This window comes from Macrobrachium nipponense, chromosome 20, assembly GCF_015104395.2.
Source record: "Macrobrachium nipponense isolate FS-2020 chromosome 20, ASM1510439v2, whole genome shotgun sequence".
NCBI classification, from domain to species: domain Eukaryota; kingdom Metazoa; phylum Arthropoda; class Malacostraca; order Decapoda; family Palaemonidae; genus Macrobrachium; species Macrobrachium nipponense.
Window position 1 is genome coordinate 51634790 of NC_061089.1, and position 15355 is coordinate 51650144.

Sequence of the window (15355 nt, forward strand, 5' to 3'; positions counted from 1 at the left end):
TTGGTGGAAAGAAGGGAGGGAGGGGAGAGAGTTGGGTTAAGGGTTGTTTTGGCTGAGGAGGAGTATAAAGCCTCCTGATTCTTGAGTAAGAGGAAGTGAGGAGGCGAGATAAGGAATGGGAGTAGGTGGAGGTGAGAGAGAGAGAGGGGTGAAGAGGATGAGGAAGCCTCGACCAGTTCCTTTACTGTCTATGTTTCTCTCTCTCTCCCGCCCCCTTCCCCCCGCCCACCACCCATGAACTAGTGTCAACCAGTCCGCCTACAAACGCCAACGTTCACCACCCACCTTCCTTCATAATGGTTTTCCTTTACGTGCACGACGTCGTGTATACCAATAATTGGTCTCTTGTTGTCCGAACCCACGATAGAACAGGTTTAACACCAGATACATTCGTATCTAGAGCAGGAGTTTAGATAATTATTTCATTAACTCTACAAAATCTAATTTTTCTTATTTGTCACCACTAAGTGATCCCTTCTAGTCTGGCTACTTAAAAATAATTTTCATGATGAAAATTAGAAATGTTAATTAATTTGCTAATCTGCCCAATTATTGCCCTATACTTTTAGTTCCAGAGGCTATCAATAATTTCTACCAAATTTTCTTATCTGACCAGTTATTGCCCCATACTTTCAGCTCCAGAGGCTATCGAAAATTTCCACCACAGACTTAAATGCAGAACCATTCGGCGTTGGCTGGGGGAACTAAACTTAGAGGTTTATTAAATAACCCACAAACCCTTTTGACAAGATACCTCCAGATCAGAAGGTAATAGGACAAGCTCAATTTCATAATCATGCCATTTGTGTAGCCGAGAGTTCTGGCAATGAAGATGAAGAATACGACATACCACTATACGAGACTACTTATTCAGACATGTTGCATTACCAAATTTACCCTTGGCTTGACCTTCAAATCAGACACCTGCGGCCGAGATTTAAGTTAAAAGGGTAAAACATCGAAAACTCTTCTTCTCTATTGTTCTTGACCCATCAGAGTCAACATAAGTTTGATTTTCACGTTAAATATATAAATTTTGCTTATCTAGCTATCTTGCCTACTTAAAAGGTGATCCATTATGCCATTTTATATGATTTTCACGTTTATACATTTTGCTTATCAAGCTATCTTTCCTACTTAATTAAAAGATCCATTATGTCACTTTCAATTAAACATTAGGACCAGTAGTCAAATTCAGTGATTTCATTCTTGGTTCTTAAATTATAATGCTTGCAGTAAATAAACAGCAATGTACTGGAATCTATACTTGTATGCACTTCAATTCCATCATCATAAAGCCATGCTTTACAAGCCATTAGAATGGTACTCATAGTAATTCAAGGAGCGTTGAATAAATTAATCTTACATCAAGCCTTTCGAAAGGTACAAACTAATGTCAACATTATTTTCTGCTAAAAAACATTCTAATCTTATTTCCATAAAATTAAGATTTTCACTTCCATTAATTCTCCCATTTCTGATTTGCAGAATGTCTAAATATTTATGAAAAAAATATACTAGAAACTGGTAATGTTTATTAAAAAGCACATTTAAAGTATCACAAAGTCTTGCTTTAATTTAGCTATCCGCAGTAGCATTTCTCACATACCTTTTCTTTAAATATCCAACTATACTCTGTTCTGGAGAACTGTCAGAGATTCCACTCGAGTCCGCAGGCTCATTTTCATCCGAGACAGACTGGTCAGCTTGCCTTGCAAGTTGTCGCAGGTTTTCAGTAGTTCCTCCAGTATTACTATTTCCATACGAATTTGAACCCGTGCTGTACTTCACATGCCAAGCCTCATGAGGTTTTGTTTCGAATTCCTTGTACTTGTTGTGCCATGCATTATGTTCTTTTTCATAATCAAACTTGTTATTCGTGGTGTAGTCCGACTTCAAGTAACTTTGGCTGTACCCACTGCTTTCTCCATAGCTTCCCCATTTACTGTTTGATGTTTGAGCGTAATTATCTCCATAGCCTTCGTGTCTGTCCTCATACAAAGCACTAGACTCGTAACCATCATACTTATTTCCATAAGTAGAGCCATAGCTACCTTGCTTTAAGCCGAAATTGTCATGCTTGTTCTCATAGCCAAATTTATAAGACTCATCTCTGTAATTGCTGAATTTGTTGTAATTAGAATCATAGCCACCATAACTTTCCTCGTATCTATAATCACGATTACTGCCATACGCATCACTGTACCTGTTGCTATACTGGTAGCTGGAGTCTTCCTTGTCACCATAGCCAGAGTTATAACCATAGCCCAAACTTTGCTTGTCACCATAGCTAGTGTCCAACTTGCTGCCATAGTCAGTACCGAGCTTGTCACTATAGCCAGTACCGAGCTTGTCACCATAGCCAGTACCGAGCTTGTCACCATAGCCAGTACCGAGCTATCACCATAGGGCCAGTACCGAGACTTATCACCATAGCCAGTACCGAGCTTGTCACCATAGCCAGTACCGAGCTTGTCACCATAGCCAGTGCCGAGCTTGTCACCATAGCCAGTGCCGAGCTTGTCACCATAGCCAGTGCCGAGCTTGTCACCATAGCCAGTGCCGAGCTTGTCACCATAGCCAGTGCCGAGCGTGTCACCATAGCCAGTGCCGAGCGTGTCACCATAGTCAGTGTCGAGCTTGTTGCCGTAGCCATAACCGGTACCAGAGCCATATTTATCAGCATAGCCAGAACCTAGCTTGTCACTGTAGCCAAAGCCGGTATCGAGTTTGTCACCAAAACCATACCCAGTGTCTAGCTGGTCGCCATAGCCAAAATCAAGCTTCTTGCCATAATCATAATCGGTGTTGAGCTTTTCATCATAACCAAAGTCATTATACCCTTTATATCGGTTTCCATGGTAGACATCTTTATCATACTTCCCAAGGTACTCTTCAAAAGTATCAAAATATGGCTCATCATACCTACCTTTATGATCACCAATGGGGTACCCGTCATAAGTACCTGAAAAACCATCATAATAGTCTTTCTTGATATTAGCTTCATGTTTAAGTTTTCTGTAGTTATATTTATCCACTAACTCTTGTGGGTCATACTCATCTTTAAATTTCCCTTTTGATCCAAATTCACCAAAGCTTTCATATTTCCCAGTATTGTACAAGTTTCCATAACTCTGGTCAATATTTATATGACCATACTTTCCTCCACTTTCATATCCAGAGTTAAAACCACCTTTACGGTATCCTGAATCAAACTGGTCTTGATAGCCATACCTTTGACTTGTGTAGTCCTGTCCACTATATTTAGTTTGGTCATAAGTGTTTCCGTAAATGCCTCCTTGGGCGCTTCCATAGGCAGTCCCTTGAGCAGTTCCATAGGCAGTCCCTTGAGCAGTTCCATAGGCGTCCATTGAGTCAGTTCCTAGGCAAGTCCCTTGAGCATTCCATAAGTGGTCCCCTGAGCACTCCCATAAGTGGTCCCCTGAGCACTCCCATAAGTGGCCCCCTGTCGCTCCAAGTGTCCCCCTGATTGCCTCCATAAGTGCCCCCTGAGTTGCCTCCATAAGTGGCCCCCTGAGTGCCTCCATAAGTGGCCCCCTGAGCGCCTCCATAAGTGGCCCCCTGAGTGCCTCCATAAGTGGCCCCCTGAGTGCCTCCATAAGTGGCCCCCTGAGTGCCTCCATAAGTGGCCCCCTGAGTGCCTCCATAAGTGGCCCCCTGAGTGCCTCCATAAGTGGCCCCCTGAGTGCCTCCATAAGTGGCCCCCTGAGTGCCTCCATAAGTGGCCCCCTGAGCAGTTCCATAAGTGGCCCCCTGAGCAGTTCCATAAGTGGTCCCCTGAGCAGTTCCATAAGTGGCCCCCTGAGCAGTTCCATAAGTGGCCCCCTGAGCAGTTCCATAAGTGGCCCCCTGAGCAGTTCCATAAGTGGCCCCCTGAGTGCCTCCATAAGTGGCCCCCTGAGTGCCTCCATAAGTGGCCCCCTGAGTGCCTCCATAAGTGGCCCCCTGAGTGCCTCCATAAGTGGCCCCTGAAGATGCCTTCCATAAGTAGGGCCCCCTTGGGAGTGCCTCCCCATAAGGGCCCCCTTGATTGCCCCCTCCATTAAGTGTTAGCATCAACATTTTGATTTATGTTTACTTGTGTGTTTATGCCTTGACTGGCCGAGGCATAAGCACCTTGATATCTCTGCTCAGTTTGTGCTGTACTTGAACTACTACTACTGGCAGCATAACTCCCAGTTTGCTGTACATTGCCACTAGAATACTGACCAAATAATGCACCACTTTGTTGCGTACTCCCACTAACTTGTTGACCACCACCAAACGAGCTCTGGTAAGCACTGCTGAATGAGGACTGCGCATTGTTGAATGAGGATTGCTGAAAGTTTCCATAGATACTAGACTGACTTGATGCTCCTTGGAAATTAAAACCAAATCTTGAATTATCTGATGACGTACCATTACTGAATGATGTCGAACCTAAGAAAGGTATCCCTCTAATGACATTCAAGATGAAATCTCCATAGAAGCCTACATCAACCAAAGCAGTTGGAAGTCCTCTGTCGCATCCAGCACTCCATGATATCAGACCTGTAAACGTATAATGTTTCCTGGAGAAGTACTAGAAATTTTATCTTTAAAATTGAGAAATTTGTTAAATTTGATGAGCAATGAGTGCACTGGTAATAAAAATAGCTACAATAACAGTATTTTGTAAAATTTACCTTGTATAACAAACTCGCTCCATTGCCTCAGCATTTAACATTCCTTTTACACAATTACATCCAATTTCTTTGGCAAGTTTTAAGCAGCCACAATTAGCATTTATTATTACGGTTTTACTTTTAAGTATTAGATTTTTTAATCCAGAAAATATTCTGCGGACTAGCCAACCAATAATAAGCATTTTCTAATATATTAAAAAACTACTTAAAATCAGAATTGCAATTAGAGTATCTTGATACTTCATTGCAAATTTTGCTCAACATAATTTGGTCACACAATTCTACATATTAAGATTGCACAACCACAAGAATAAAGTATACTGTATAACTTGCCTTGCAAAACGAACTCTCCAGCAACAGTCCTGCAAACCAAACCACTTCCACCATCTCCCTGCAATACAAAGTTATTTATTTGCAGTTAACATAGCAATTCTGACTACTCTTAAGAAAAACCTCAAAATTCAAGGGATATGGGCTACATATGGAATAGAGCGTAAATTAAAATGCTTCAAGAAACACTAAATAGGCGTTATTAACAACTTTTGTACTGCTATTCTTTGGCAAAAGGGCAGCAAAAAATAAACTGCCTGAGGTGAAGTTTAAGTATAAGGTGGTAAACTAGATTTCCAAAACTCCCCAAGATGAAAAGTATACATTTTATCAGATTTTGTGAAGGCTATATACATCACATTCACTACTTGGGTTGGTACCGAATATTTAGTACGGGAAAGCTGTGGTATCATAGGACAAATACAGCTTTAATTTACCAATTTCAGATGGTACTTCATAGGTTAAGGAAGAGGCATTAAAAACAACTTTTACATTTACAAAAAGGAAAAACTTACAGCAAACTGAATACGCTAAAATTTTAAAAGCAGTTTTCCCACAGATTTTTTGTGACCAATTCCCAAAGACTTCACTTAAAAAGCTAAAACCAAGAGTAACTAGGAATTTTAATTTTTTTTATGTTAGCAATCCATGAAGCAATCCAGTAAACATTTAATTGTATCTGTACTTCTTTCTGCAAGACAACGTGCAGGTTATCTTCCACTTAAGAACTCACATGGCAAGAATCTCTCTGATGAAGACCTTTGGCACACGTAACTCCTGGTAACAGCTTAAAGAACACTCCTAGTGACTTTACTTTCCTTAGCTGTTGCTCGCATCTGTCAGGTCCTACGAGCACCAGGCCGGAGTCCTTTAAAACTGGATGGAAATTTGTGATTCTCGGAGAGCCTTGCTGTATAAAAGTGCAGTTCAGAATATAGAAAATTTTGTTTTGCTTATTCAGTTAAAACATAGCAATAACGACAAAAATTACTTTTTAACTCCTAAATACACATTGTCCTCAAAACTATACTAGATTAAATATTTTCTCATTGAAAAAACATCCTAGAAACTGTCCAACTGGCGCACAGTCTAACAAGAGAATTTTTTTTTGCAATCCACACGAATGTGTAACAAACCAAAAACATTATTTATTGTTCAGAGCGATTTCTATAATATACTCTTAAGTTTAAATTTATTCTAAAAGAATATTCTAATACACGGTTGCACTAACAGGGACAGGAGAAAAATAATAAACAGTAAATTAAAAGGTTTACCCTGGCTGGTGTGACAGATCCCCAGCCGGGAACATAGCATTCCTGTTTATCTGACGTCGCTCCTTCTCCTGGGAAGCATACTCTGGCAACATTCGGAAGCGACAGGACTGAAAATTTCAAAACCAAGACAGCGAGGTCGGACTTAAGGGTGGGTTTGGTGTAATCTGCAGAGGAAGAGGAGTCATCGGTAAGACTTAGAAAACCTTGTGCCCAAGGACTATGTGCACTTGAAATTTCAAGGTTGTTCCTTGGACCCCTTGTAGATTTTAGATTGTGGCCAATAAAACTTGTAACTCAAATCTTCTTGAGCTAAGTTAGCTATTGTGTGCGTTCGTTGAATATTTAAACCAAGTTAAGTTTTACTCAAATTCTCAGTGGTGTGTGCCTTAGACAAAACTCCTCTAGTAGACTTACTGGGATGGAAAACAATACTCGAGAGTTCCACATCGTAAGACGGCTGACTCTCAGTGTTGCTCGTGAGGTCGTAATCTCCAACTCTTACCCTTAACGCCTGCGCAGTGTACTAGAGTATGAAAAAAATAAAATGTATTCAAGAGGGAGTAATCACGTATTACGACACTGATGAAATACTAACAAACAATAGAGTCCGCGCCAATAATGTTTTAATTAATTTCAATTACCTTTCTCACGAGAATGTTTGCTATTCTACTTCTGTACACAAATTTTCTTGAGTTCTTAGAAAAAATAAACCAATACAAAATACCGAAAGAAAGAGAGAGAGAGAGAGAGAGAGAGAGAGAGAGAGAGAGAGAGAGAGAGAGAGAGAGAAGAGGAGAGAGAGGAGAGAGAGAAGAGGAGAGAGAGAGAGAGAGAGAAGAGAGAGAGAGATATCAATGTTATCTTGAACTCAATTAAGAGCAATACCAACATTACAAATAAAATTACTTCAACAAAAAGTCGAAGCTGACGTAATCCCCATGAAGAAAGCTGTAAAAAAAAAAATCAGTCTCCTGCAAACAGTTATTCGCTATCACTGAGCAATGATGTTGACCTTGCTTACAGGATTCAAGGTCAATTTGAATGACTAACACTTTACACAAGGCTCTATAGTATAATCTGAAAACTAACAAAAGGTGTACGGAACTTAGTTTAAAACAGTAGTTTACCCTGTAACAATCATTTTACGAGTAGCGTTCTCTCACGCCAATATACTAAGAGAAAACGGGAATAAAAACCGTAATCATATGCTACACTATTCCATTTCAACTCACCGCATCGACGCAATGGGCCACAGTTATAACATGTCTATCCGCAACAATTGTACCGCCGCACAAGTATTCCCTGTTGACTGTCAGTACTGCAACCTGCAAAAATTTATTAAATCAATTCCTGAATTTAGACTATCCATTCGGTTTATTTTCACTGAGTATTCTAATTCAATCTTGAATACATTAAAGATTTTTACTTACGTGCCACGGGTATTGCCCTTCCCTGGTTAAACCGGCATTGGCGAGATCTGCGTTGTACGGCGTGGACTGATGAGCAGCTATTCCTTGACCAATTGGTTTCCCGCATGATGAAGGAACCTATCGGAATAAGAGCTTTGAGTAACGAGAAAACATCCAGATTACCTTAAACCTCCAAATATTGAAGATCCTAAAACAGATCCAAATTTTGGGTTGCAATTATAGACAGGCTTGCAATCTATTAATAAATCCAATTATTATAAAACCATGAAATTCCAGCCTAAGAAAACTTCACTGACAATTTAATAAGAAAAAATTTAGTAAATTTAAAAATAACGTACTCCCGATCTTGGGATAGACTGAGATGGCGAGCCTTCTGCTGAACGACCACTGAATTCGGTGCTATTGTCAGGAGCCAACTCAAATGGTATTGCGGCAGATACTACTATAATAGTGTCTGGAATAAAAAAATAAATAAATAAAAACAAAAACTGGGCAACATTACTTCGTAGAAAACCATTCCTGCCATTTTCACTTCAAAACACGTGAAACCTGAATTTCCAGTTATCAAAAAACCTTCAATTTCCAGCCACAGCATTTTTAGTTTTAAAATGACATTTCCACCAACAGTTATATTTTAGTTGGTACAGCAACGAATTTAAATTAAACTTGCCCATAATCTCATAGCATATCTTAAAATATTTTTTAGTTTATTACTTTAGGAGTGTGCCCAATTTAATCTTACTCTTATTTCAAATATTGTTTCAGTACTACGGATATGATATACGGAGATAACTGCCACATTTCAGTACTTCAGTTACCCTTCACTGAAACAGCTATAAACCAGGGGCTGCATTATCTAATATCAGTATCGAAGTCGTTCACTTAAGCTTGACCACCCAATCTTTCTACATAGGATAAACTATTAAAAATTACGTACCGTTAACTTCAATCCCGTTTTCCAATTCTGCGTCGTCTGTCAAGTCACCTGGAAAAGTTATGAGCAAAGTTAGAATCTATGCTATTATGTAGGTTAACTGATGCAGACTCAAGAAAATACTTCAACTGTTTTGATAAGCTCTAAGAAATAAAAAATATTTGAACTAAAGAGCCAAATAAAACTAGACTAGTAACTACTCACTTGCAGAAATTTCTCGTCGCTTCCGGGTTTGTGAATAGGCGGAAAGACCTTTGTAAAGAAAGTTATGAATGTTAGAATAGACCAAGAAAATCACTTTTTTTATTCTACTTATATTGTTAGAATGAAGACCAAAAACAAACTCTTTTGATTCACTTTAGGATCGTTAGAATAGGGACAAGGACCAAATTACTTTTTTGATTCAATTTAGGACTGCTAGAGCAGAGACAAAGAACAATACTCTTAATTTTAAGACTGTAAGGACAGGGACCATGAACAAAATTGTGAATTAGCAATTGAAAAGCATTCTATAGATATCACTCACAAATGGCATACAAAGAAGTTTAATATTAAACTTACGTGGACCAGAAAGAGAGCTGAAGGTTTTGCTGTAATCATATATTTTAGGGCTGTGTTTTATCACTTCTGCGTTTATACTGCCATCTATAAGGAAAATTTATTAGGGCGAAAGGTAATGAACATCAAATGCAAATAGAATGTACTTAGCCTTAGATATTTTAAGAAGCCAACACATTTAAATTAAATCATAAAATTCTAGTATGTTAGTTTCTAATAATTATAATGATTCTAATAATTCTAATATATAGTGAAGCTCCCACAAAGGGTGTGGGAGCTTCACTTTCCTGAAAAAAAAAAAAAAAAAAAATACCACTCACGCGCGAACCGGGGTGCCACAACAGGAGCAGTGTTCAGGGCTTCATATATGGAATTGATGAATATGTGAACTGAACAACATGTCCATGAAACTGTATCCCAGGTGTGTCCACACTGATACTGAAACTGAAAAACAATCTGCTATCAAATCAGGAGGTTAAACGAAGAGTACCGTAAAGTTACAATGCTTTGAAGTTCACACACCCGTTTCATTAAAAGCCATTATTCCTTAAAAATAGTTTTCAATATTAGTGAATGTTCATTAATCTGAAATGGTAATCTGGGATGAAACAAATTATAACCTAAGCATCAAACGCTACAAATGGTTCCTAAACATGTACACTGTTACCTGTCAACTTGAGGGACTCTCTTACGGATCATTATAAAATAAATAAAATGCTTTACCTACGCAACTAAGCTTAGCCCTTCTCATTTCTGTCCTAAGCAAGTTCGAAAAACTACAGCAGCCCAGCAGCATGACTTATCAGAATAGAGGTTTAATACGCCAGTTGCAAACCTAATTTTACTCTTAAGAAAAACTTTGCAAGGGTCAATTCGTCACTGCCAACAGTAATGAAAAGCATACCCAAGATGGAGACCAAATAACATTTCAATAAGAACTTACATTAATTATATCTCCCATGACGGCTCCACTGTAACGTATAGATACTGCCGGACATACAGCTGGAGGAACGCACACACTGTAGCTTGGGCAAATGGGCGGTGGCTTCTTGAGATCTGGAACAGTCACTTCTGTCGCCTCGTGTCCAGGCCATGGAAGTACTACTAACCCTCGTATGACTGTTACGTTCTGCAATAAGGAAGTGAATATCTGAGTATTGCAAGAATACTCATTCACCGTTTTTGGCTAAGTCTTAATGAGATTTAGATACTTTAATATTATTAAAGACCTGTGTAAAATATACGAGGAATAAATTGCTGAACGTCACAGGTCTTAAGGTCAACATTTCATTAAAGCATTGAACTCCTTTCATAAGTAACCCACAATTCCTGAGTGAACACATCTTGAATTATCTTTTAAGCTTATACCACAATTCATCAAATGAGACTGTATGCATGCAATTTTATCGGGCACAGTAATTTGACGACATTATTGCATTATTGCAATTGTATCAGTAACATCAAAGCTCATTTCTCTTGAATGTTCACGAGGATACTTCTAAAGAGATCACAAATTAAAATTAAATTTTTCCAAAGTAACGAAACTACGGCTGGAAATAAGATTTTCCTTAAATGGAACACCATAAAGAATAACTCCTTACGTTTAGAGCTTCACATTCGTGACAATCTTTAATAAATTTACAAGGAAGAGGGGTTTTAGAATTTATTGAAAACGCTGAAGTATATGATAGTTAATACTATCCGCTATTAATCCTCCTCTTAGCCATTTTGTTTAGCTGAAAGCCTTCCTACACTTGAGCTCAAATCCATAATAATGCTAAGGTAATAAGAATTAACTTCATAACAATGCTAAAGTAATATTAAGAATTGACATCCAATGCCATACTGTTCTGTTATAACTCCAAACTCAAACGTTTAAAAAAGGCACTGGTACATACTTCTTTTGGATAAAACCAGTTCGTCCTGGAAGGAGTGTAATCTGTCGAGATGTTATGAAGTCCCGTCTCTGCACAACACACGTAATCCTCTGTACTGATTACACCACACACATACTGGAATTTCAATGTTTTACTTAGGATCACACATGGAAAATTCTAAGTTAACTAGGTTAAATTCAACGTAAATTAATGGCGAAATATTAAAAATGCAAGATTTCTTTATGAAAAACAAAGTATCAAAAGCTGTAGACAACTTTTAAGACACCTAACAAAGTAATGGACGAAAATCATGACAAAATATTACCTCCACTATCCGTCTTGAATCTGTCGCATTATAAGCATGTACCACCGAGCCATCATTGCAGTTTTCACCTGGGACACACCATGCGTTCGAAGGGCACGCATACCTTAAGGCTTTGGTGGAGTTGAAGTACCCAAAAATCACCCAAATCATTACAATCTGCGAGTGGAAAGTGAAAAAAGTGAACAGTTTTGGTATTCTTCATCAAATAAAGTTAAATATAATTATATAATTAAACAGATTTTGTCCTATCAACTTCACTGCCCATGTCTTACAAATACATCATGATCAAGCATGAAAATGCAGAACTGTTTCAGTATGCAAAATTAATGGAGACCACATGCAGAAGAGCAGCATTCTCTCAAAATTAATGGAAAGTAACAGGGCTTTTGGTTTTGTTCTGTTTACAATGAAATTCCGAATTCCACCTCCGCTTTTCGTGCTATTGACAGGTTTCTGGTTTTAATTTAAATTAAGCAATAAACAATCTTATGGCTGTAGAGTGCATGACGGCACAAATAGCATATCCAAAATTTAACCTCTCTGGTGTGGTGGTAGTAGTAGCATTGCATCCATCCGCTACCATTACTACTGTGCATTTCAGGGCCGTGTCTAATAGTTTTTCGTTGATAAAATTTTTCTAAAGCATCAGATATGGATCATATTTTGGATATAACTATTTGAAGCCACGGCCTAATTGGCAAACCTATGCACCGATGTCTAATGTTGATAATTAAGGCCCTTATCGGAGTAAATCACAGAAATTTCAAGGGACACTTAGCTAAATTTAGTAAGCACCCAGAGGGAGGTTAGTGAAACGTCATTACTGAAGGCCCTCCCACTCATTTCTACTGTAGTGTGACGCACTTTGCTAGACACCCCGACCACATACTTTAGGAATGAAGACCCAGATGTTGGTAGTATTAGTATATGGGATTCTTGTTTTGTTTCACACACACAAAACACCTACCCTAGTCTCTCTCTCATCTTTCCGATGAATCATGTGTTTTAAGTGCAATAAAGGAAAGGGCATAATAGTTGTTCTGTAATACAGTTCCTTGACGCGATTCCCATTTCCTTTAACTTTAAATATGCACCAAGTCTTACACACACACTGAAAAACAATTACCCTGGAGTTTGTTGATTCATATTGTCTCAAAAGTTCCGGTTCACGTCTACCTGCTTAGTCCTGCTAAATGAATGCAACATAAAGCATATGTTCTAACCTGAACTTCCTTAATGCATGATCAGTCCCATAATAAATCTAAAGTACTTAGTATATCACACAACTCTCCATTTATTATTCTGTGCTTGAAAATGACACTAATGTTGTTGTAGGGTTGAGTGGTTATCATGAGCCTATGTATTCCAGGTTTTATCTATTTTATTATGAATTTGAAGTTACTGCAAAAACACGCAAAACGAAAGAAGCGTAGCCGCCACGAGGACAATTTGCTAAGCTTACCATAGGTGAAACAGCAGTCACGTATAACCTGGCTTTGCCCTGTTTACTATTATGTGAGTTTACCAGGTATATCGGGCCAAAATATCTTACCATATACCTCTAAAACTATCGTAGTTTCACTATAATATGATTGTACATCAGCAGTTCCAAAAGTTCTGCATAACTGATCAAGAAAATGTAAATAGAAATTGGGTTATAATTGCTATGTATTCCTATAGTCACCGTAAAATTTATACAGTATACCAAATTCTTATTAATTACCCGTGGTATCACCAATGGAAACCGTAATATCGCAATTCTCAATTCTCAACAAGAAGGTCACATATTTGTTTCCACATCATAGTCACACTACTGTGAACACTGCTATTAAGCCTGATGTCATGCTTAACGTCACAAGTAGCCTCCCTCTGGGTGCTTACTAAATTTAGCTAAGTTTCCCTTTAAATTTTTGATTTACTCCGATAAGTGTCTTAATTATCAACATTCGACATCAGTGAATATTTTTGCCAATTAGGCCGTGGCTTCAAATAGTTATTTCCAAAATACGATCCATATCCGATGCTTTGGTAAGATTTTATTGACGAAAACCAATTAAGACACGGCCCTGAAATGCACAGTAGGTATATTAAATAGTTTTGCTCACGTTTTGCAAGTTGAACTACTTTAGGACTGTTACTGTGCATAACGCCTTTAGCGGGCAGTTACCAGTTGAGGATAACTTCGGAGTATAAATTATGTTGCTTTTCACAATAAGCATAACTATACGGATGCTTGTTTGCTAACACTGCAAGAGATAATAGGCTTGGACATAAAAAAAAAAATATTAACCAACAACTGTACTTCAGCTCCGAGTAGCTCTAGGTAGATACTTAAGATTTACCTAACAACTACACTAAGCGCCTAGCCTAGACCATGTCACGCCTTGTACTTTTATAGCTACCTAGCCTAACTTAAGTGTAGCCACTCTGTTAGCCACTAAGTTAGAGATAGGCAGGGCCACCAAATTCCTGTGGCAAATTTAGAGCCAATTAACCTAATAAGCGTAGCCAACTTAAGGAACTAACCTTATGGCCAAGTACTATTGTGGAAAAATACCTTAAAATCATTCTATGTAGTTTTGAAGGTGATAATGAAGAGTGGCAGAGCCGGGAAACTTGCTACTCGAAACCGACGATAATTGGCCAATGTTGATCAAAAATATCCAAAGAGCAAAGCAATGCTGCAGCCTACGCAATCAGCAAAAGGCTTTCACTGTCAACATTTTCCTTAAATTCATAATATTACCAATTTTGACAAAACACCACGGCGAGCAATATTATTGTTCTGGGTTTTCGCCTTATGAAATAAAAGTATATTGAAAAAGACTACGAACGTATACCAAATCATCCAAAGTTAACCACAACATAAAAAAAGGTTCATTTTTCATTCCTCTAGGAACCTGCATTAACTCCAAAAGACTTTATAGTCAATCCTGCAATATGTAGTGTTCAAAATATACGTTATTTTTCTAAATTTTTACTCAAACGTCTCCGGCCATCCATCAGTTTATTTCGGTAGATTTCGGTGTACAGCAATATCAAGATTTACGAGTGTGGCCCAGTGGAAACAAGGAATCACACTTCAAAAAACACGCCCCTTAAAACACCGCCCCTACCCCCCAATAAAAAAAGCACGCGAAGATATCCCAACACTTGCAGGAACTATCGGATCCCATCACTCCCATGCCCTCTGAAACGTAACACAACACTCCTTCTCACCTTCATGTTGAAGCCCATTTCGGAAAACGCCCGGAGAGAATCAGATGGCGCCGTCCATGCAACAAGAGCACGAATCCAGATCTCAGATCTCGTTTGTGTTTTTTCTTATGTCAACGGGAGTGTGTGCTGTGCTCCCAAGACGCCAAGATGTCCGAGTGCGGAGAATGTTAACCGCAACTGCTTGCGAAAGAGTCCTGGCGATTTCCAAGAGGACTGGAAGACGAACTATCAAACGGCAGAAGCGACTACGATAGTTAACTATCTGTTAACGCTGAGTGCGTAGTTGATAGGAAGTAGTTCTTCCCTGAAGTTAGTAAATTTTTTTTTTTTTTTAACTTATCAATACCGAGAAGTTCATGTTATTCGTTAGAGACTGAAATAAACAAAATAAATATATAAATAGGTAAATTTTCAAGCGATACTTAATTTTGTAAAAGATGTTTATAGGTGTTCCTTCATTACAGCCGCTTTCCAAGTTAGGAAACAGTTAAGGTTGTTTTAATCTGTGTATGACGACGACTTTCGCTCTTATTGCACACAATATTCTGTGGCTTTCGAAGTGTAAAGTAATTTCTTCCCATATTTTCCTTTAATCCTTAGACTGGAATTCTTTAGCTTTTTTGATTTGTACAGTATGCGATACACACATAAAATACATACATACATACATATAAACATGTGTATATATTATATATATATATATATATATATATATATATACTA

The 15355-nt window shown here is 38.3% G+C and overlaps 2 protein-coding genes across 2 annotated transcripts; both read right to left on the bottom strand.

Moving 5' to 3' along the window:
- Nucleotides 1–669: 669 nt before the first annotated feature.
- On the bottom strand, nucleotides 670–3371 carry LOC135220220 (prisilkin-39-like). The gene is made up of 3 exons (XM_064257496.1): nucleotides 2419–3371; nucleotides 1610–2332; nucleotides 670–820 (listed from the first exon to the last, which is right to left on the bottom strand). Exons 1-3 carry the CDS (start codon nucleotides 3369–3371, stop codon nucleotides 670–672), a joined length of 1827 nt encoding a protein of 608 aa, XP_064113566.1.
- A 4-nt stretch (nucleotides 3372–3375) lies between these two features.
- LOC135220233 (uncharacterized) lies at nucleotides 3376–14823 on the bottom strand. Its single transcript, XM_064257505.1, has 17 exons — nucleotides 14633–14823; nucleotides 11414–11569; nucleotides 11110–11223; nucleotides 10155–10340; nucleotides 9532–9655; nucleotides 9215–9298; nucleotides 8858–8905; nucleotides 8657–8704; nucleotides 8058–8173; nucleotides 7720–7836; nucleotides 7522–7614; nucleotides 6704–6812; nucleotides 6290–6453; nucleotides 5749–5925; nucleotides 5019–5076; nucleotides 4065–4551; nucleotides 3376–3979 (listed from the first exon to the last, which is right to left on the bottom strand). The coding sequence occupies exons 1-17, from the start codon at nucleotides 14648–14650 to the stop codon at nucleotides 3376–3378; spliced, it is 2703 nt and encodes a 900-aa protein (XP_064113575.1). The 5' UTR covers nucleotides 14651–14823.
- Nucleotides 14824–15355: the final 532 nt, after the last annotated feature.